Raw genomic sequence first — 22,486 nt, 5'->3', positions numbered from 1 at the left:
TCCATTGGGGGTGAGGGCTTGCAGAAGGGAGAGATACAGCTCCGTATAGAAACACAAGTAACACAAGCAGCACATTAACAGAATTACCAAGACCCTGGAAACGTATCCCTAATAAATGAGCACACCCCAAAGTATTGGGCAAATATGGTAATAATGTGTAGACATGCCCACTGGGACTGCTATGTAATTTAGAAGGGGGAAAGAGTGAAAAAGGAAGAAGGATTAAGCCCAAAAATAGGTTAAAGTTAAGCTTTTCCATTAGAGACTTTCCGTAATTCTATACATATTTATTTTTATGTGCATTTAGTACTAATGAAATGGCTGGTTCAGCATTCTGAAGACTAAAGCTATTATTATTTATCTGAACATCAAGTGCAATAGTCCTTACACAGCCTCATCATTCTACTTGAACCATAATCTATATGATTACTTCCAAAAGGTTAGTTATGATTACATACAGTAACTACCCTGACATCTCCCTGGCTGGTCAGCTATAGTTATATTGCTGTGTCTGTCAAAAAGAAGGCCATATAGTTCTCACTAAGATGGCTTTCATGAAATGAACACACAGAGAATTAGACCACTTCTTCAAATCTATTCACAAGAGTTACTTTGTCATCAATACAGGACAAAATTTCAATCCTTACAAATATAGTCTTTATCATACAATTTGATCTGAGAGGGCTGATACCAGGGAAGAGTACAACTGATTTCAGTGGAGCTGAAAGTTATACCTGTACAGATACAAATGCAGATTAAAGTGAGGGTTTACACTTCAACCAGTGACACCTTTACACTTTAACCATATAAGCACAGAGTGAAATCCTTAGATGAAGTATATGAAACTAGTTTCTTTGAAGTATATGGGGCATACTTGAGCCAAGAATCTGGGATGATACTATATTTAGGTACAAGATACTCCAAGAATCAGTGCAGTTCCGGGGTTGCAAGGCTAAGAGCAGTAAAGATGATGTGTTTTAGTTTCAAAGCAGAGCAGTTATTCAATAGATATGTGCACCAGCAAATAGCTGAGAATTACACAACAAAATTATTACTTACAATTTCTGTCTTTCAAACTCCACTAGTCGTTTATGGAGAAAAATCTCCTTGGCAACATTGCCTCCTCCTGCTAGAATAGCCTCTCTCATTTTCATCTCCTGGTTTTTTGCCTCAAGAGCTCTTGCTTTATCCCTTGCCTGCAGGGCTCGAAGGGTTTCCTACAAAGTCATGCAAATCAGTTACATATTTCATTCATACAATATAAGCTATACAATAGCATATGGTAAGGAAACCTTTATCTATGTCTGATTTTTTGGTGGATTTTCCTTTGATAGAATTTCTTTTATTCTTTTTTATATTTGAAGTTGCCTTTGGGTTTGTTTTTTAATTTTTTTTTTATTGTACCAGATTCACCTTGTAATGGTTGAGTTTAGAGGTGCACCAATACACTGGTCCAATATCGGATTGGCACTGATAAAAAGAAAATTTTCTGTATCGGAAATTGGCCTGATGTGGCCAATAATTTGTCCGATAAAGGCCTGCGCGTGCACAAAGCCGTAGTGCAGCACGTAGGCAGTGAGGAGCAGAGCCAGCAGTGTGGAGTGCTGCGTACAGCTGGTAAGTCTGGTGTGGAGGAAGAGGAGCGGGGAGAGGGAAGGAGTGTTGGGGGGGCAGATCAAGGCGAGCACGGGTGAGCGAGGGTGTGGGCTTGGGGTTGGGGCAGGAGCTGCCCACCCAGGGCTAGGGCAGGTGCAGGACAGATGCACATTCAAGATAAATAAGGATGTTGATTCTGGCCAAGTAGTGTTAATAGATAAGTAGTTACATAAGTAGATAATAAGTAGTGTTAAAAGAAGCTTCTTCAGTACTAGGACCAGATCATGTAAATGTAGCAGTGAAAACTAAAATGGTTTTCATAAAAATCTGTCAGTCTAATCAATCAATTGCTTCAAATCAATCAATTGCTTCACTACTGATCTATGCACTAGTACTTGTACCCTATTGGAAGTGATGTTGTTTTTCAGGGAAAGCACAGCTTGCATCCTTCTCTCCATATGCTCCTTAGTTTCCAGTTCTTCTTTTGCTTTTTTCTGATATATCCTGTAGGTAGAATAAAACCTTTCAGACTGTGTCATGCTTAGCCTGGCAAATAAGTAGTGTTAATGTCACCCAACATTCCTCCTCTAACTCGCTGTGTTTACTATAATATTGGGTATGATAAAATAGAACAGTTGGAAGAGTCTTCTGAATGTAGCACCATTTGAATTACATGTTCCAAAAATGCCTTTCAGCTAGTTTGCTCAATAATTTTTTTTACGCTTTGAACATGAAGAATGTATGTGCTGCATTGAGAAATTTGTCTACTCACTACAGTACGGAGAGGATATGTGTCTTGCTTATATAACCAGTCACACAGTGACATCAAAGCTTAAACAGTTAAAGCTAGCCCACTGGGTGCGTCTATACATTTATTAATGAGCCATAATTACAGTGCATTAAGTTTAGTACGTGTAATGACAGCTACTAACTTAATGTGCCATAATTCCTGCTACTGAGTATTACCATATTTTCGTGCATATAGCCCTCACCCAAATTGTATTTTCGTAAAATAGTCCGTGTATTCTCTGCACCCATGTATTCCCCGCACCCCGAGACACGGCCGCAAGCACGGGCTCTGCTGGGCTTGCGGGCTCTGCAGGGGAGGGGAGGAATGAGGAGCTGTGAGCCCTGCTCCCCACCGCTGCCGCCAGCTGTGCTCTGCTGGGCATTGCTGCCGGAGCTGGAGTTGAAGTCCACAGCCGGGGATGGGTGGGGATGGCCTATACTGTTCTAAAGACTCTGCATGGCCCGCACCCTTGCATAGCCCGCACCCATCTGTCAAGTTTGTAAAATCGTGTATAGCCCACGGACTATATGCACGAAAATACGGTAGTGCAGATGAATGGTTTTTTAGTGACATTAATGCACATTAGACTAAATCTACTGCCTATTAGCGTATTAACACAGGTTTAACACACCACACTAGCGCACAGTATAACTAGTCTTCTGTGCATTAAGCATCTTCTGTAGAAGCATCCACTGTATCTAGAAATATACCTAACCATGGGCTCAAGTCAAGCCTGAGAAAACCCCATACTTACTAAGGTAAATGTTAAAAATGAACATACATGATTTAATTTTTAACTAGTGGGTATTTTCTACATAATTACAATCCTATATTCTCTTTCAGCAGAGCCACTAATTTGCTAGAGATTTAGTTTTCAGCAAACCTAATCAAGTAATGCAGATAGTTAATTTTGTTTGCCTTGATTACTGTAACTTTGGGTAAAAAAACTCAAAAAAACTAAATAGGAAAAATATACAATTACCTCAAATACCTTTCCAATGCCTAAATTTAAAAATACAGGAAAAATGTTTTACAAAATATTTTGCTGAGAGTCTCTTCAGTATCAAAATACACTAATTTAATTGTACAAATATAAAAACTATTAAGAGATCTTTAATGTCGACAAGTGCCAAGGAGCTTGATTTCACTTTTCATCTAAACTACAACCCTTCCAGCAACATATAATCCCATTCTGGAACATAAGGCCAGTATAACCCAAAAAAGAAAGATGCCAGCCTCTGAATTTTCCATACTACTTCATGAAACCACTGGGATTTTCCTTAGATGCTAGTTATTCAAGTTGCTTTGTATATTATGGGATTTGAATGGATAATAGCTCTAGGTGGTACAGCTGGAAGTTTCTAACTTCCAACAGAAAATACATCTAACAGTAAAATGTTTTCTTTTAAAGCAGGAAACTCATGTAGCTGGATAAAGGTCTCTGGGCCAGTCTGTGGGCCACATCTGGCCATACCAGAGCCAATAGGCAGGACTAGGCTGGTAGGACAATGTGCGTAGTGAGCTCCCCCTGTGCCGGCCCCCTGTGCTACAGACAGCATGCTGCAGACAGTGTGCAGACTAGATCCAATGTCTGTGGCTCCAGGGTGGTCAGGATCATGGCCCAGGCTGTCTGCACACACCAGAGCCAATGTGAAGGACTGTCTGATGAGGCACCACATGCAGCGTGTACCCCATGCTGGCTACCTCTGCTGTGGGCGGCACCTGCTGCACTGTGTCTAGCCTAACACACCACAGGCAACACAAGTCCCAGAGTGGAGCCAGTGCCTGGTACAGGTGGTGCACAGGCTGCACCAAGCATTGTATGCAGTCAGCTGCCAGACAGCCCTGTACGCTGGCTCTGGCACAGCCTGATCCAGATCAGTCCAAGAGCCAGTGCGTGGGGCTGGTTAAGCATGGGCACTGTATGCAGCTTGTGTGCTGGACTAACCCTCTGTGCCATGAACAGCACTAGTGGTACCAAGTCCAGCCCATGCACCAGACCACCTCCACATGCCACATGCAGGGTTGGTCCAAGACTTATGGAACATAGCAGGCAGCTCCACAGGCCAGATCCAGCCTGCAGGCCATATTTTTGACACCCCGTCATAAAGATTGACTACTGAACAATACGTTTCAGATATTGTGCTAGGACACTGTCAAGGAGAAGCATTAGAAACCTGGCCATGGTTTTCTTCAGACGCTGGACTGTTTTCTCATTATTCCTCTGAGCATCTTCAACTACTTTTTGATGTCTTTGCTCATACTCCTCCTGAGATTCCATTTCTTTTCTGTAAAAGACAGATTAAACCTGGTGGACCCAGTCCTAGACTACTGAGAGAGGACCAGCTCCCACTAAAGTTAAGGGGCTTTAAGCTGGGAGTTGCTTTTGCTTTACATTCTTTCTTTAATTCCATTTCCCAGTTCAACGTTCTATGGTTACCACTTAAATAAAGAACCTTCCTAAAGTTCCCCCGATACCTGAATGAAATTTCTTATTGGGCAGAAAATTGCTGGGGAAGAGAAGCAGAGTCTCAGCAATTGTGCTTACTTTTTCCCAGCCCGCTCTTTTTGTTCCATCAGCAGGACTTTAGCTTTTTCTTTTTGAATCCGTTCTTCTGTCCGTTTTTTGTACCGTCTCTCCAGGGTCTCCTCATCCTTTTCAAGTTGCTCTCGGAGACCTCCAAATTTTCCCTGCTCAATTTCAATCTGCCACATATCATACCTTTTAAACAAAGAGTTACTAGGTTTACCCCAAAAGGACGAGCATTTTATCAGGTAATTACCATATATACATTCATTAGAGGCTGTAGCTCCATAGTAAAAAATGGAAATCCAGTCATGTTTTACCCTGGTAGTTACAAAGGATATTGTAGCTAATCATCCAGAGTGGTGCTAATGTTTAGTAATGCTTGTGATTTTTAGAGATGTCAAACTTCTTCCTCAAATTGGCTGTTAAGCAATATAAATAAAAAGAGAAGGTTTATGGGATAATATTTTAATACTTTGCTAATTAAAAGCCACCTTACTTCTAAGCTTTTTCAGTACTGGCCCTTAGAGATGAATATTCTATGTTTTGTTCAAGGTGCCTAGATAACACAGTGGTGGCATTAGAATGTGCACAAACATACATTTTAGCCTCTTTAAAGGGGAGGGGAGCTGCAGCATGTGTTATGATCTGTTACCCCTACATAGAAGCCTACAGTGATACGAGTTAGCTATATCACCTTAAGTTTGACCTTAAATGAAGTAGGGTGAAGGGTGGACTGGTTTTACTATACTTGTATTGCTACAGAATGCTTACATTGGATAAAGGGGCATTCATTTCACTTGAAGCATGGACTCAGAAAAGAAAATTATGACATTTAGATACCCATGCTACCCTGCTGGAGAGATGTGATGCAAACTACTGAAGCTCCAATTTTGCTTAGGAATGTATAGCAAGGCAAACAACTTCCCTGGGTAAGGATGGGGCTATGGGTATAAGTTAAGGCAGAGTTTACTTTACCTAAGGGGGAAAACGTGTTTCCAGGAATAGCCTAAGACTGAGTCCATGGGAGAACCGTGGACAGATCAGACAGTTTGGAGTCTAGTCCAAACTGGAAAAAAGCATGGGATTCTGGTCAGAATAGATCAGACACACAAATGTAATATTTACATCGGGTAAAATTTTTCAAAAGCACTTTAAATCCCATTGAGTGCATCTACACAAGCAATTAATCTGACACAGTAAATTCTGGCACAGTTTGGGCTGGAGTCAGCTGCTCCTGGACACAGTATTTATACATGCACCCAGGACTGCAGCAGTCTGAGCTGGGGAGAAGCAGCCCTGGGCTGGCAGGAGGTCTGGGGGTGGTCAGCCCTGGGTGGCAGCATCAGGCAGCAGAGGGACTGGCTGGGACATGAGTGTGTTACAGTGTGACGCTAGCTGGCAAGCAGTCCCTGCACTGTAACAACCTGGTGCCCTGTCTACATGTGCATTGTGGTAGCATAAATTACTTCACCATAGGACAGTATTTGTCCCAGACAGTAGTATTATTGGGTGGAGTTAATTTACTGAGCCCTAATCTGGGTGTGTGTGTAGCTGGTGATGCTCTCCTGCAGAGCTAATTAGTCAATTCTGCAGTAAAGTGCACACGTAGATGAACCCATTATCAAAAGAGCCTAAAATCTCACAAAATGTCAAAAGAATTCAGTAACTCGAGTGCTTAACTCACTTTTGGAAATAGAACTGAAGTACCTTTGCAGAACTTATCTACCAAGTTGCAAAGAGAAAACTATTCAGAGGAAAAGTGAGAATTACCATAAGACACTTTAATACTAGTGCATGAAATGAACAATTAGAAACTGCAAGAAAACAATCTCTTTGTCTTAGGAAATTCTAGGAAGTGTTTTTACTTTGTTTTGGTATGCCACAATTCCTGACAACATTCAAATCTCTCTGCATAGACAAATATACATATGGTCTAACAATTATATTACAAACAATGACTTTAAAAAGCTCCTCTAATGCTTTTATGTAATTCTGTATTATGAAGCCCTATTTTCTGACTAACCATGTGGTTAAGCAAGTCTATAAGCCCCTGTTCACATTCTTGTTTTGATATCCCTTCATTGATATTTGTACTTCTTGTGGAAAAAGTGTTGTCTATCCCTTCCTGCAAACGACTGGTTTTATATTTTAACACCTGAATGAATAATTTAATATATATGAGTCACCAATTAAGAGCATGAGAAATTTATTTAGGAAAAAAATTCAGAGCACCGCTAAACTGTATCCATTACTTTGCCATTATAGTCCTCTCAGGGGCATCTGAGAAATTGCAGCTAATAAAAACCTTGTTATATTAAACTGAAAAATGGCTCCAAATATGATACCAAAAGTATTAATTATTTTAAGTGACCTGCATGATCAGGATGATGAAGTGGTAAGTGCTACTAATGTTGCCAGAAGCATTTATCCTCACCAGTTTTTCTAGGGGCAGATGTTACTTCCCCTTTACTGTTTTTTAATATCTAAAAAAAGACATAAACGTGCAGAGATAATGTCTTACATATTATTCAATAGAAAATACATGCCATAATAGATGAATAGGAAAGAGGTGGGACAGTAATTAGAATCATATGTAGCTGTGGATTTATTGCAGTTCAGCCTTTTTCATATTTCAAAACATGACCAACCCGTACATTCAGATTGACAATTCATTTAGATTAGCATAATCTGGGCATCAGCAACCTACAGTCCATGGACTAAAGCCATTTTATCTGGTTGATATAGCTGGGGGCCTTCTGCAGTCTTTCAGCAGGGGGGTACAGGAGGCTTTGCCTGGGCTGCAAGGAGAAGTGGGAGTGGCAGCAGATGCACGGCTCTGGTTCTGGTTTCGCCTCCAGCAGTGTCAGCCTGATTGGAAGTGGCCGGTGCCCATAGCTAAACTCATCTAAAACGGCCCCTGCTGCAAAATGTTCCTGACTCCTGGCGTGGCCAATTCAACTCAGTTCACCATGCCAGTTGCTCTTCATCACTTTATACCAACTCAGTGAACTGCTGGTTCTGGTCAAAATTGGCTCTCAAGGAGCCTTGCTGTATGGGGAAAATCCTGTATATGTTATGCTAATTTATTTGCAATCAACATTTGAAGAGATTCATTTGACAGGTAGCAATATACCTTTTCAATGCATGGTGCAGTGTGGCTGCCTCATTAAATGGGGATATAAATAAACCTATGAATGCCAAATGTAGGATATCTGGGGGAGTCTTTTGTGTTTTCCTACAGTTGCACGCAAACAAATTGCCGAAGAGAAGGTCAAAAGAATGAACGTGTATACTTGAAGTAGTGCAGTTACCATTTACCTTGAAAACAGAGTTTTTTTGATCTAAGGGAGTCTTTACATGATTTATAACTCAGAGGAGGTTTAAGAAATCTCTATCTGGTCTGTACCCTATCATATTAAGCATTTGTTTCCATCAAAAGAGAGCAGAGGACCTTTCAAAATTCTTGTTCACTGTGCTGAAATGCACAGATATTCACTAAGTTTCCCATAAAGAAAACTTCACTACAGCAGCTGAAGAATGATGGCACTCAAATTTAAATTGTGGCATCTGCAGGATGGAGAGCTTTACAGAAATAGAATACATTTCCATTAGTTAAATATGCAGATGGCTGTTGTGCAAAAGTATCATTACTAATATAATGGCAAATTATCCGAGGTCTAGTACTGAAGCTATGATATTTTACAGATCTGTTTCTTTCTGCTTAGAATGCTTTGGTTCAAAATCATGAAATGTGGGCTAATGACTAGAAAAAAATTCTGGACATATAGACCAGTGTTTTAGAAGGCCTAATATTGAAACAAAGAACAGACTGCCTTTTAATTGATTCACAGTAATGATAACTGTCATACCATCCCTTCAAGATGAGCCTTGTGATGCCTTTTCAAAATGCATACTTTCTTCCTTGGATAAATCCTACAGGTATAACAGAAAAGAGCCGCTCTGCAAACTGCTGAAATTCAGATACTGGCCCTACCTAGATGGAGCTGCTGCATGTAATTTTGTGACGGAAGTAGAAGAATAACCTGCTCTTAACCTAAACTGACTTCAAGAATTATAAAAATTCAGCACTGAAAAGAAAAACTTCTTTAGAAGGAAACAAATATTTAAAAATTCTCTATGAAACTAAAACATATTAATGGTTTGTTGCAGAATTCTTGGAGGATTCTCATTTAGAGATCTTTAATGAGGGTACTGCATCTTAACTGGAAGATTTGGTGCCAAAACCTGATCCAACTTCAGTGAACAGGAACATTGCTGTTGATTTCATGGAAGTAGAACTGTTCTTTAATGATGGGCTGCCCGGTAGTTTATGCCAAAATTTAGTCTACTTTCAAACTACTGCAAACCTGACACAAAGAATTCAACATATCTACCTGCTAAATACGTTACACCATTGCCACAGGTATAGGAAACAAAACCACCGGGTTATGCCCTTTAATCTTTTTTTCCATTAGCTTGACTGTCTTTGAGGGCTTCTGTATATGGAACACTTCAAAAGTAGATAAAGCTACCTCACTTACTGTGCATTAAGAATGTTCACACTGGGTATCTTGTGTGCTGTAAATTCACACTTAGACTTGCTGCACACTAATTTCCCCATATAGACAAGCCCTAAATTTTTGATCACCTCAAATGTTAGTTATTACATATAGATACTTTCTCTATCTTCTAAAACTGAATCAATAAGTTGATTTAAGATTTTGGGCTAAAATGTAGAATGAAAAGAAAACTAATAAAGGTCAGTAACTTTCACTCTTATTCTTTTAACTTACATATTTTCTTTCAGCAGCAAAGTGATTTTTGGCTCAAGGTCTTTTTCATTCTCCAGTTCAGTGCACAGACGACTGTGCACTGCCTGTAGGCGAAACATAGCTGCACTGTTACATTAAAAAGAAAAAAAAAGAAAGAAATTGGGAATGAATGGTAAAACCTTGCAAGGAAAATAACAGAAACTATTAAGGTGCCTTATACTTAAGACATATTTTTTAGAACACCACTGATTTATGTTAAACACAGTGGTTTTCAATCTTTTTTCATTTGCGGACCCATTTGGAAATTTTAAATGGAGAAGTGGACCCCTTAGAATCGTAAGTGTTGGTATTCACATATTTTTGATTGAACATAAGTCATCTTTTGCAGACCCCTTAAACACAGTCTGCAGATCCTCAGGGGCCCATGGACCACAGGTTGAAAACCACTGCATTAATATAATGCCCCTTCATAAGTGTTCATTCTCCTCAAAAGCACACTGTCTTTAAACTACTGTATACTAGCTGACTGATATTTAGGCCCCTGTTTCATTCAGCATATTCTTTTAACTTATCATCCATTCTGTTTTGGCTATTATTTTACCTATACTACTTTATTATTCATTGATACATTTAACTTGTATGTTAGCTGCTTCAAAGTTTGTTCACAATACAGTGAACCCCAGCACACAAACTATCCAATACTTTTAATTTAAACACATGGAAAAGGTATAATGAATTGCCTCCCACTCTACAAAACAGGTCTTCAGTGCATTTGTGCATTTCACAAGCACAAGACAATGAGAAAAATACAAGTACAAACCCCTTGTCATAACAGTTATCAGAGCAGCAAAGCTACAACCCACAAAGCATTTGTAGCATACTTCTAGCATCTGTGTCTTCTAGTGTCAACTGGTAATATTAAATCAACTGGCTTGACGGGACATAATATAAACAGAACTGCCGACATAAGTTAAGCTGATTTTGTTTGTATTGTAGCACATATATTTCTAAAATCTACATTGTATTTATCCAAGGCTGTCAGTCACTATAGTACCCCATCCTTTGGGAAAGGGGAAAAAAGGGACAGGCCTCCAACATATGAAATGAATAAAGTGGCTAAGGGAGTTTGCCAGGAGTTGGAAGAGACAGCTCAACTTATAGAATATAGAAATAATAATACATTCTCTGGATGATTATATTTTCAGTATAGGCTTCATGTCAGTGGCTCTCAAATTTACACACATAAGGGCTATGACAACAAACTTGCAAAAACACAGAGTACTGTTACCTCAATTTTTCAAGTTGTTTTAAATATCAAGGTGCATCTATGAAAACTACAATACCATCTAGCATGTAATAGTCCATATGAAAGGCTTACTCAGACATGAGGCACATACAGAAGTGCAGTTCCCTGGTCTAACTCATGGCACTTTGTGTAAAGTGCCATGAGTTCGACTGATCCTTCCAACCCAACTGCTGTTGGGTTGAGAGCATGGGGGGGTGAGCTCCAATTTGGAGCTGATCCAGGGACAGAAGCTGCATCTCTGCAGCCTCTTCCCCTAGCTCTGCCACCCCACCCCCACACCTCCCTTTGGCCCCTGGTGCTGTCTCAGGATGGGAAGGGGAGAAGGCAAGGGAGGGAGGTCCATTCTGTCGTTTCCCCAGCTTGGAGTGGGGAGGGGATGGACTACAGCCCCCCACCTATCCCACCCTCCAGTGCTGGCTGGGCAACCCCCAGAACAAGCTCCCTCCACTCCCTTCCCCCCCTCCCACTCTCAAAATAGCACCAGGAGCAGAGCTGGGCTGCATCAACCCAGCCCTGCTCCAGGCATGCAGACACAAGTTAATGAAGGTGCTCCGTTTGGACTGCATTCATCTGAACCCTCATGTAACCCTTTTAAAGTGCTCTGTAGCCATGCACTTGTGTTAGGTCATGGCTATAGAGTGCTTTCCAGGGCCAGATCAGGTGAAAACTGCCACTTTTGTCTGCACCTCGAGGCAGCACATTGCAGTTTCTAAGAGCTTTATATCCAAAGTAAAATCTGTGAATTAGATTGTAAAACTCTATAGGCTGTATTTGTGTATGGCAAACATCTAAACATTCACTGAAGAAAGCATTTGTGATATACTCTAATACAACTTATTGCTCCAGAGTAAATTGATCCCAGGTGCACCCGGGTTTGACCGTGTAGCCAGGAGCAATTAACTCCAAAGCAATAAGCTGCACAGTTTATGCAGGTGCAGCAAATGGAGCCCAGGTGGAGCCAAGCATCAGTCTAACTCATGACACTTTCTGTAAAATGCCATGAGTTAGAGCAGGGAACTGCACTTCTGTATGGAGCCCAGGTGGAGCAGCCCCAGCTGGCAGGGACCCTGGCGGTCAGCCTGCCAGCCCACAATGTGCTGCAGAGGGGCTGGCGGATGCATGAGGGAGCTTCAGTGCAGGGCTAGCCAGCAGGCAGCCCCTGCACTGAAGCACCCATATGACCCAGCCAGCCAGGCAGAATCTACATGTGTGCTGCTGCGGAGTTGTTACAAGTACTATGGTGGCAGCCTATAAGTATATAAGAGGGGTGCACCAGGATCTGGGAGAAAAGTTGTCCACCAGTAGGGCTGTGCGAAGCTTCAGTCCCCAATTTGATTCAGCAGAAATTCAGCCTGATTTGGTGGCCGAATCTCCAAATCCAAATCAAATCAGAGGACCCTTTAATCTCTCCAAATTGAATCAGAAGCCTCTGAATCGATTTGGAGAGATTCAGAAAGATTCAGAGATTTGGACATAGACACAGCTTTAAATGTTTTTTCTAGGTAGCAGGGGCTCATGAGTGCTGAGATGCTGGGAAGCATGGAGCATCCCATAAGAGTGTGGGAGGGGCCCTCCACGTGCTCGGCAGCAAACCCGGAAGTGTACCAGAAGTGGGTGGTGCCTGCAAAGATGCATCAGCATCCCTGCATTGCTCATGCGTTTTGCTCCCTTGACCCAGCTGGTTTCAGCTTGGCAGTGCAGGCAGGTAGCATACATGGGATCATCTGCCACCTCAGAATGATTTAATAGATTTCATAGACATTAGGGCTGGAAGGGACCTCAGAAGATCGAGTCCAGCCCCCTGCCCCAGAGGCAGGAAGTCAGCAGGGGTCAAAGAATCCCAGCAAGATAAATGTTCAAATGTCTCTTAAAGGAGTCCAGAGTAGGTGCTTGCACCACCTCTGAAGGCAGTCTGTTCTAGGCCTTGGGAGCTTGGACAGTAAAGAAGTTCTTCCTTATGTCCAGCCTGAAACGGTCTTGGAGAAGTTTGTGACCATTTGACCTTGGTTGTGACCATTTGACCTCGATCTTTCAAGGTCCCTTCCAGCCCAGCAATCCCACTATGAGGCAAAACACAGATTTCTTTTTCTTCAGGTGAAAAAAAAAAAGAATAATTTCAAAGGAATGCAAGCCCAGCTTTGAAACATCTTCAAAACGTTTTGACTTGTTTCATTTTGTTTAATTTTGAACATTTTGACACGTCTCCCGTTTTGTTTTGGATTCAGAATGTCGAGTGCTGATAGACTCGAAACACCACTAAAACGGAACGGCATTCAAAATTTTGCACAGCCCTAATAACTAGGTCTAATGGCCACAAACTTCTGGAAAGCCAATTTAGACTGTACATAAGAAAAAACTTCTTTACAGTCCAAGTGTCCAGGGTCTGAAACAGACTCCCCACAGAGGTGGTGCAAGCACCTACTCTGGACTCATTCAAAAGGCATTTGGATGCATATTTTGCTGGGATCATTTGACCCCAGCAGACTTCCTGCCTACGGCAGGGGGGCTGGACTCAATGATCTTGTGAGGTCCCTTCCAGCCCCTAATGTCTATGAAATCTATTAAATCTACTGTCCTGTTAAGGAGCAAATTAGTTTACTGCAGCCTAATAAGAGCACACATGTAGGCATGCAGCTAATTAGTCAACTGAGCAGTCAACATCTTGTATAGATGTATCCCTTAGTGCTCAGGAGATTCAGTCATAGACCAGGACCCCACTGTTTCAGATGTTGTACACCCAACACAAGAGATATTGCCAGCCCTGGGTATACTTTACTGTATTGTTATAATTGTTGGCAGTTATTCTGAAAGAAAGTATGAACTTTAATTAAACCCCTGAGCAAAGATGTGACTTAAAGATTATATCATCTAACCATCTCCCAATTAAAAATCAGACTACTTAACAAGAGACCAACAATCTCTTTGAGCTGCTTTGTGGGGGAACACCTTACTTTAATAACTATTTGAGGATAGTTTTTGAAGGTGGTGGAGTTGTTTTGGTGGACTATATTATATTATATAATATATTATATATAGTAAAACAAAAAAAAACAGGATTGTAGTGGCAAATATAATATTACATACTATATATAATATACATATAAATATTTCATATATGACATAATATATATTACATTACATAAATAAATAAATAGATATTTTATAATAGAACAAAAAAGAGTGCTATAGTGACAAATGAGATCACATTTGGTCAAAGCAATTTAAATTATTATTATTTTGGTGGTAAGCATATTTACAACTAACATAACAAAACTGATATATATATATATATATTAATATAATTAGACATAATCATGGACACTAAAACCTTGGTTCCAACACCCTTCTCCCACCACTACCCCAAACATTTACCTTTCTTGACAAGGCCTAGCCTGAATTTGATTTTTTAGCTCAGGTCACAGTGCTAGGAGTAATATAAAACTTCTACACTTTGGTGTTTATTGTTCTGAAAAGTTTTGGAAAGTTTTCATAGGTTCATAGATTGTGAAGTTGGAAGGGACCTCAGAAGATCATCGGGTCCAGCCCCCTGCACCAAGCAGGAAAGACAACTGGGGGCCAGGTGAGCCCAGCAAGGTGACTGTCTAGTCTTCTCTTAAAGATTTCCAGGGTAGGCAATTGCACCACCTCTGAAGGAAGCTTATTCTACGGTTTGGACACCCTAACTGTGAAGAAGTTTTTCCTAATATTGAGCCTGAGTTGATCTTCCAGGAGTCTGTAGCCATTACTCCTGGTTTTCCCCTCAGGTGCCCTGGTGAACAGTTGCTCACCGAGCCCTTGATGTACTCCCCTAGTGTAGCGGTAAGCTGCTACCAGGTCCCCTCTCAGCCTTCTTTTCCTCAGGCTGAAGAGTCCCAGGCCCTTCAGCCTTTCCTCACATGGCTTGCCGTGTAAGACTCTGATCATGTGGCTGGCTCTTCTTTGGACTCTCTCAAGCTTGTCCATGTCCTTGTTAAAGGTGCCCAGAACTGGACGCAGTACTCCAGCTGTAGTCTCACCAGTGCTGAGTAGAGTAGAAGAATCACCTCCTTGGTTTTGCTGGTTTTTCTACCACACCCCTTACCAGGGATCTCAAACTGATTTACAAAGGTTAGTCACACCTCATACCCCTGCTTTCAACTACCTCCTTACATCAGGGAAAACAAAGCAATCCGCTTGAGGTCACGTAAGTCAGAATCAATATTCCATGCTCTCTGTCATCCAAATACAAAGAATTAGATCTAACATCTGCTGTCATGAGGTGTTGCTTTAGTCACCAGTTCCCCTTTTTCCTCCACTGCAATTGCCCTAGTAGCATCTTACCTAGGAAATTTAAGAAAAATCAACCTTTTATCCAAGCACCTGCATTGCCACTCGGTATTTCAAATAGAAGGACTGACTGGTGTGAATAACAAGCTACCTAGAGAGTGATTGCATCATTCAGTGTTCACCAATATGGGAACTAATGTACCTAGCCTGTTCTCCAGCTCAGCATGACTGCAAAGCTCCTTGCCACACAGCATGGTCTACTGAGATAATGCAGTTTTGCCTTTTATCATTAGAACAGCAATGACTTTTAATTACTGAGTATTAAACATCGCTCAGTTGGTTCACAACCGTTTACAATATCAGACACTTTCAGTAACAACTTGAAAAGGTAGCAAACTTTATCTTATTACCTCATTGCCTTCACACATATCAACAAAGAGGATGCCAGTAATCTGTGGCAGGCAGAAACACTCTCTACTTACGCATTTCCAGCCTTTTTCTCTTTTTCTATTTTGGTCTCTACACTCTCTCGTTGCTTTGTGAGTATTTTGATCCGTAGATGGCAGGCACTGAGCTCCTCTCTGAAACAAGCAAACAATTATTTTGTAAATTCCCCAGTGCTTCCACTGAAGCTTTTCTTTTAAGGAATGTAGCTGGGATTTCCTCCCACTACCTTCCCCCTTTTCTCTGATATTTTAGAATTCAATAATAAGTTTCTTTAAAGATGTTTGTTATCTTCAAAGTATTTTCACCAGGAAAACCTCTCCCCTTACTCCCAATCCATTCCAGTTTCATTCAGAGTTCTAGTTTCATCCAATAAATGACACCATAAAGTTTTTAAAAAAAAGTTTAGCCTCTTCCAGCATATTTATACTTTTCTTCTGTTCTTTTTTTAACTTTCACCTTTGACATACATGCTTAACTTTGAGCACATGCATAATCATTAATTTCAGTGAACCTACCTATGTAATTAGTTTATGCTACAGAGGTGAAACAGGGTAGTTTTGTGGCCAGGGCAGCCATGTCACCAGGGGCAGTGGTGGTTCCTGGGTGCCAGTGCTGCATCCAGCTGGCAGCAGCAGCTGTTATTTTTTTCCTCTGCCTCCAAGTTGGTGCCTGGGGCTGCTGCCCTGGTCACCTGCATTAGTTATACTACTGTGAGCACAGACATAATCAGAACCTAAGGGTGTTTTATGCTTCATTTAAGGTCTGATCCAGAAATGCTGAAATCAATGGGATTATTTCCATTGACCTCAGTAAGGTCTAGGACAGATCCATAAATTTCCTGATTGGCAAACATGAGACGTTTCAAATGTAGCACAGGAAGAAACAATGCAGGTTTTTGCACACCACTTTGCCACTCTGCCTTAAATTCTAGAGGAAAGAAATTCAGCATGCAATACTGTAGTCGTCTGTTCCTGGGCTCCAAGGATGATAATACAGAGAATTAATTCTCTACAGTTATGCTATTAATATTTTATGTAAAATGAATCCCACCAGAGACACCAATTCTTTTCATACATACTATCACTTATCAGATAGTAGACTCATGGTCACTCCTTTATATGCCTGCATGAACCTAAACTATCCAGTCACCCTGATTAACTGTTAACAGGATTACATTTGCTAAGGAAATATAAGGACTGTGATCATTGCTCTGCAACATAATAGCAATTGACAAGGGAAATCATTCACAGCATGTCACTCTAAAATTGGTTATACATAGCAAAGCTTCAATTTCAGTTGTAAATAGGACTTCCAGTTTTAAAATTACATGGGTATTTTCCAATAAAAGCCTCTTTTAAGGCAGATGCAAAGATAATAATTAGCTTTAGCTTATGATGAAAAAAGTGTTGAAAACAGCTGTTAGCCTTTATACCCCCAGCCATCAACTTCCTGCCACTCCAAGCTGATTACACAATTGGAAGGACATAGGCTGACGTCCTGAGTACGCACATTGCGAGGATAATGAGTATGCCAGGAAATAGCAGGAAATGCCTAGAAATATTGAGTGTTGCAGATTTACACTCATTTGCCAAAATAGTTCCCTAAAATATATTAGAAAAAAAAATAATACTAAGTTACAGCATCTTATTATTCAAAACCACCTTTCATTCATTACATTCCCAGAAATGGTATTTTTTTAAAGCATTTACTTTGCAGTTACATATAATTCTTTAAAAAATCAATCATATTCAGGAGTATTCTAATTAACTGTTTTTATTGTAATTTGTCAGTTTTCTTTTCTCCATGTCATTAAATTATCTGAAAATTCACTTTTTCTGTATAGTCTGGAATAATCTGCTGAACTATTATAAACCAAATGAAACAAATCCCAAACTGGAATTTGCCTTCCACCTCTCCCAACCCTTGTGTGACGTAGACCCTCCTAGTTCTAGAAAAAGGGATATATTATGAGGTACTTCCACTGACTTTTTTTCCCTCTTTTCAGAAGTCCCACAGAACGCATTCTATGGGGGCAGAGTCTGTCATGTAAAGGAGAGTGGGTAGCTACGGATAAGCGCATCTTTTTCCTGAGTCCTACAAACATTCCCAAGAAAAGATTAAGCTAATCTTTTCCCCTAGCTTATTTATTTTTAAATTTTATTCTGAACATACCATTTTTTACAATTGACAAAAATATACGCAGTATATTTTTTGGTAATTAAGACCTTCAGGTCATGTCAGAGACTCTAGTTACAGTTTGAAGATTCTACTAAAAATCAGTTTTAAGTTCTTTTTAAAAAAGAAGGTAAGAAACTGCAAAATAAAATGAGTGACATGCTTCTTTGGCTATGTAAAGCCAGTATAATGACTTGTTTAACATCTTTCAACTCTAAGGGGACTGGCTTTATCCTGCCAAAAAAGCATGTCAGCCATTTCATTTCACTGTCTCTTAGTTTTTTAAAAGAGTGATTCATGTTTAATTCATTTAAAAATATTAATGACATTCAAACAATATTATCCAAGGGGAAGAATGGAGAAACTATCAAAATAAAAAAAGGATAGGTGAAAAAATGGTTCCCTTTAAAAAAGTTTAATCTCTCCTGATCACTTAGGGGTTCCTAGGCAAAATTCTAATTGTATTCATAACAGCCAAAGCAAGAACCAAATAACTAGTAACAGAAATTAAGATAAACAAAACAAAGACAATGATATAGCTCTCTTGTTGTGACTGCCTAACCTAATGCCTAAACACCAACCTGGTTTTTTGAATCATAATATCCTTTTCTTTGGACAGGTTGTCAAGCTGGTTTATGTTCCTGCGCAGGGTTAATATCGAAACTCTGTCTGCATATTTCATGGCCTTATTGTTATTATTATTAACATTGTTCACGTAATGTTCCAAGCCTTCCCTTTAGGTTTAAAAACAGAAAACAAGATTTTCATTATCACATATGATTAACCATAGGACAAGGTTTAAATATGTAAATGTTATCCATTTGTTCTATCATTTTCTTGTATCATCCATTTCAAGCCATGCTTAAATAAAAAAATTCTGACTTGTTTCAGATTTAACCCTAGTTCTCCAGAGATTAAAGTGATACACTAAAATCTCTGTACTCCCTACTTGTAAACCCAAAGATACATTAGTCTAATATCATGCAGCCTTGTCAGTCTTCTGTTAATTCATTTACTAAAACACATGACCCAACCCTGTGGTCCTTGCACAAGCAAGAATCAGTTAATATAGAACTCAATCAATTCACTGGGCTTAGTGCCTGCAAGTTAGATGCAACCCAATGTTTGATATAATTATACCATTGCAGCATGAAGGTTTCCATTCCAAAAAACCCTTGTTTATTTTCCCCATACAAAGGCTTAAACTATTACTTCCTATAAGAGAAAAGTGCAGTGCATTAGTGAAATTGTATTAAGTACATCTTCCCCCCAAATTGTAAATAAATTCCAAATGAGAAACTACTAATATGGGTTATGACACAATATACAAACTATTCACCTGCTATAATTGAAGTCCCCTCCAACTCCTTTAGAATTTTCCTTGCTTCTGGTTTTGTCATCATCTTCTGGCTCTTCCCTACGCTTTTGTTCTAACAGAGAGCAAAACAACTGTCTAATAAAGAGACTTTCAGCATTAAAATGTAAAGCTCTGGTACCTTTTATGTCAAGTCAAAACATGACAAGTGGCAAGGAAATGACATTTTAAAAGCTTTATTCCTATACCTAATAAAAAACTTACTGTCACAAAATATACACGAAGGCAACTTTACACCTGGAGACTGAAATAGACAAAAAATTCCCTACCTTCATTACAAAGCTGTCACTGAGTGTTTCTACTTGAGATGCTTTACTCTACAGTAAACTAATTTACTGTGCAGTAAAGCATCACCATCTACACATGTGCACCATTTACTGCACAGTAAATTAGTCTACTGTGCAGTTAGCTACTACCTGTAAATACAGATAGTAAACTAACTGCGCAGTAGTGCAGTAGCACTTGTGTAGATACTGACCGGAAGCAAATTTGCTCTCGGTCAGCCCCAGCACTAGAGGGGCCACAGAGGATGGAGAAGTCCCCCAGCCCTGGTGCTACTCAGCTCCCAGCTCCCCTAGGAGCAGAGAGTCAAGTAACACCAGGACGGGATAGTTCTCTGCCTCTCCCCCCCACAACCTCCATCCCCATCCCAACACTGCTCAGCTCTCTGCTCCCCATGGGAACGGGAAACTAAGCAGTGCCAGGACTATGGAGCTCTCTGCTTCCCCACACAGCTGGAGGCTGGCCAGGAGCTCTCCCACTTCTGGGATAGATCCTAACCAGCAGGCTGCATGGAAAAGTTCCTGCCCAGTCTGAAGCTGACTAGCAGCTATCCCAGAAGCAGCACAGCTCCCAGCCAGCCCCAGGTTGCATGGGGAAATCCCTGTCCAGCCCAGGGGTGGCTGGGAGCTGCCCCAGAAGTGGGACAGCTCCTGGCCAGTGACAGGCTGTGCTGGGAAGCCCCACTGGGCATGGGGTTTGTCCCCAGATGCAGGGAGCTGGGAGAGCTCTGCAGCAGCAGCTGTCTCCCAGCCCTGTGCACATGGAGACCCCTCCTGATGTGTATGGGGCAAGGAGACAGCTATTGCTGCAGCCAGAAGAGCTCTCCTGCTCCCTTGCGTATGGGAACTAGTTCCATGTTCCCTGTCAGCCCTCCAGCTCCCCCTGGCTCCTGGAGGGGGCCAGAGCAATGTAGGCACAGCCCTGTACACAGCTGTTCCCATTAGGAGCAGATCTGTACAGGGAGGGAAGGCTTACTGCACACTATTTTACTGTGCAGTAAGCTTTATAGCATGAATAGTACATATAGACATGCTCACTGACAATCAAGTAGAAGTCCTATAAAAAGGAAGTCTGCATTAGCCAAATTAAATGTAAAACTTACAGTTCATTCATAGATTTTTGACTGACATTGCAAAAAAAAGAATACTATTCATCATACACTAATTCTTCCTGCTCTGCATTTATTGAAGCAACAATAATAGAATAATATAATAAATTCTCACTAAACATTTGTGTTGATAAAAAAATAAAATGCTGGCCTAAAAACTTTTCACTCTAGAGACACTATTCGGCACGGTCTATGAGTAATAATGGATAATAGGGAAGGACAATAGTAAAGCCAACTGCATCTTGTGAAGTAACTGCATACATTCTTTGAATAATATTACAGAACTACACAGTCAACGGTGTGGATTAACCACTCTGAGCAAGAGTTTGACTTCAGAAGTACAGTGCCCATCTTTAAGAAAGGGAGGAAGTAGGATCCAGGGAACTACAGACCAGTCAGCCTCACCATAGTCCCTGAAAAGATCATGGAGCAGGTCCTCGAGGATATGGCTTCCCACAACTTCCATGTAAGCAAGCTAAGGAAGTATGGGTTGGATAAATGGACTGTAAGGTGGTTAGAAAACTGGCTGGATCATCAGGCTAGAGGGTATCAATCAATGGCTCACTGTCTAGATGGCAGCCAGTATCAAGTGGAGTGCGCCAGGGGTTGGTCCTGAGGCTGATTTTGTTTAATATCTTCATCAACGATCTGGAAGATGAGATAGAGTGCACCCTCAGCAAGTTTGCAGATGACACCAAGCTGCGGGGAGTAGTAGATATGCTGGAGGATAGATCTAGGATTCAGAGAGACCTTGACAAATTGGAGTATTGGATTGGACCAAAATTGGTCCTGCTTTGAGCAGGGAGTTGGACTAGATGACCTCCTGAGGTCCCTTCCAACCCTAACTTTCTATGATTCTACGTAGGGATAGGGGGATGCCTTCCTAAGCCATCACAGAAATCATAGACTAAATTCTGATCAGGTACACCTGTAACAGTAAACCTGGAAGATCCTTACTGGAGCCAGCGGAGTTACTTTTGATTATATCAATGTAACTGAGATAACCGTTTAGTCTCAAATCTGTTGTGTGGATTTTATCATACTGTACTGCCTCAGAGACAGAGTCAGTATCTGTAAATAAGCAAAGTACTTCAAAGACTAGCCTCTGCAGTGCTTCTCCACAATACAGAACTGACCTGTTATGTCTTCTTTTTCTTCTTCCTGAAATGATGAAACAGATGTCTGTTCCTCTTCCCCACTATCAAAGAGCTGAATACCTTCCATACTGACAATTCTTTTAACAGAAGTTAGCCCCTGAAGAACATAAATTAGTATTTAGTGCTTGAATATTTCCACTCCCTCATGTTTTGAGATAAATCAGTCAAATTTAATCAAGCAGATATGATGTATAGGTGAAATAGCTGGGTATGATTAAACAATTCATTAGTAGTTATATATTTTGATTGAATCTGGTTCTCAACAGATCTCATAAAAAGATATAAAAGGCCATTAACAAATTATTTTCTTATCATAATGAGGTGAACAATAATGTACTGCTTCCAAACACATTATACCAAGTGACTGAAACTGCTACTTTTGTGAGAGGTGTCAGGTTTTACACATTAATTCATTTTATTAATGTTCAAAAATATAATTATACTCAGAAAGCTATTTATGACAATTGAAAAGAAAGCAGATGTTTACAATAGGTTTGGTTCATTTAACATAATTACATTTAAAAATGTGTCAACCTACCTTAAGAGATGGAAATTTACCTAACAAAAGTATCATTAGGATATCATTATAATGGATAAATCACATCCCCACAGAAGTAAATAGGTGACAACAAAAATAAGAGCTATGATGTTCACAGTACATATCTGACAGAAACAATATGCG

The 22,486-nt window shown here is 40.4% G+C and overlaps 1 protein-coding gene across 1 annotated transcript in view; it reads right to left on the bottom strand.

Annotated features, from left to right (window-relative positions):
* The window catches only part of CFAP74 (cilia and flagella associated protein 74), a 135,645-nt gene extending 113,747 nt beyond the window's left edge, over window positions 1-21,898 (bottom strand). The window contains exons 1-9 of the mRNA XM_019511690.1: window positions 21,784-21,898; window positions 19,222-19,312; window positions 18,464-18,616; window positions 15,743-15,841; window positions 9,710-9,814; window positions 4,935-5,108; window positions 4,564-4,674; window positions 1,998-2,100; window positions 1,060-1,217 (exon numbers count right to left, since the gene is read on the bottom strand). Coding sequence (XP_019367235.1) covers window positions 1,060-1,217; window positions 1,998-2,100; window positions 4,564-4,674; window positions 4,935-5,108; window positions 9,710-9,814; window positions 15,743-15,841; window positions 18,464-18,616; window positions 19,222-19,312; window positions 21,784-21,871 — 1,082 coding nt within the window. The 5' untranslated portion in view covers window positions 21,872-21,898. The remainder of the gene's footprint in view (window positions 1-1,059; window positions 1,218-1,997; window positions 2,101-4,563; window positions 4,675-4,934; window positions 5,109-9,709; window positions 9,815-15,742; window positions 15,842-18,463; window positions 18,617-19,221; window positions 19,313-21,783) is intronic.
* Window positions 21,899-22,486: the final 588 nt, after the last annotated feature.

Source organism: Gavialis gangeticus, unplaced genomic scaffold, assembly GCF_001723915.1.
Source record: "Gavialis gangeticus isolate Ggan-Ray unplaced genomic scaffold, GavGan_comp1, whole genome shotgun sequence".
Taxonomy (NCBI): domain Eukaryota; kingdom Metazoa; phylum Chordata; order Crocodylia; family Gavialidae; genus Gavialis; species Gavialis gangeticus.
Note: the sequence above shows the minus strand (reverse complement) of the source record. Positions and strands in the feature narration are given on the sequence as shown.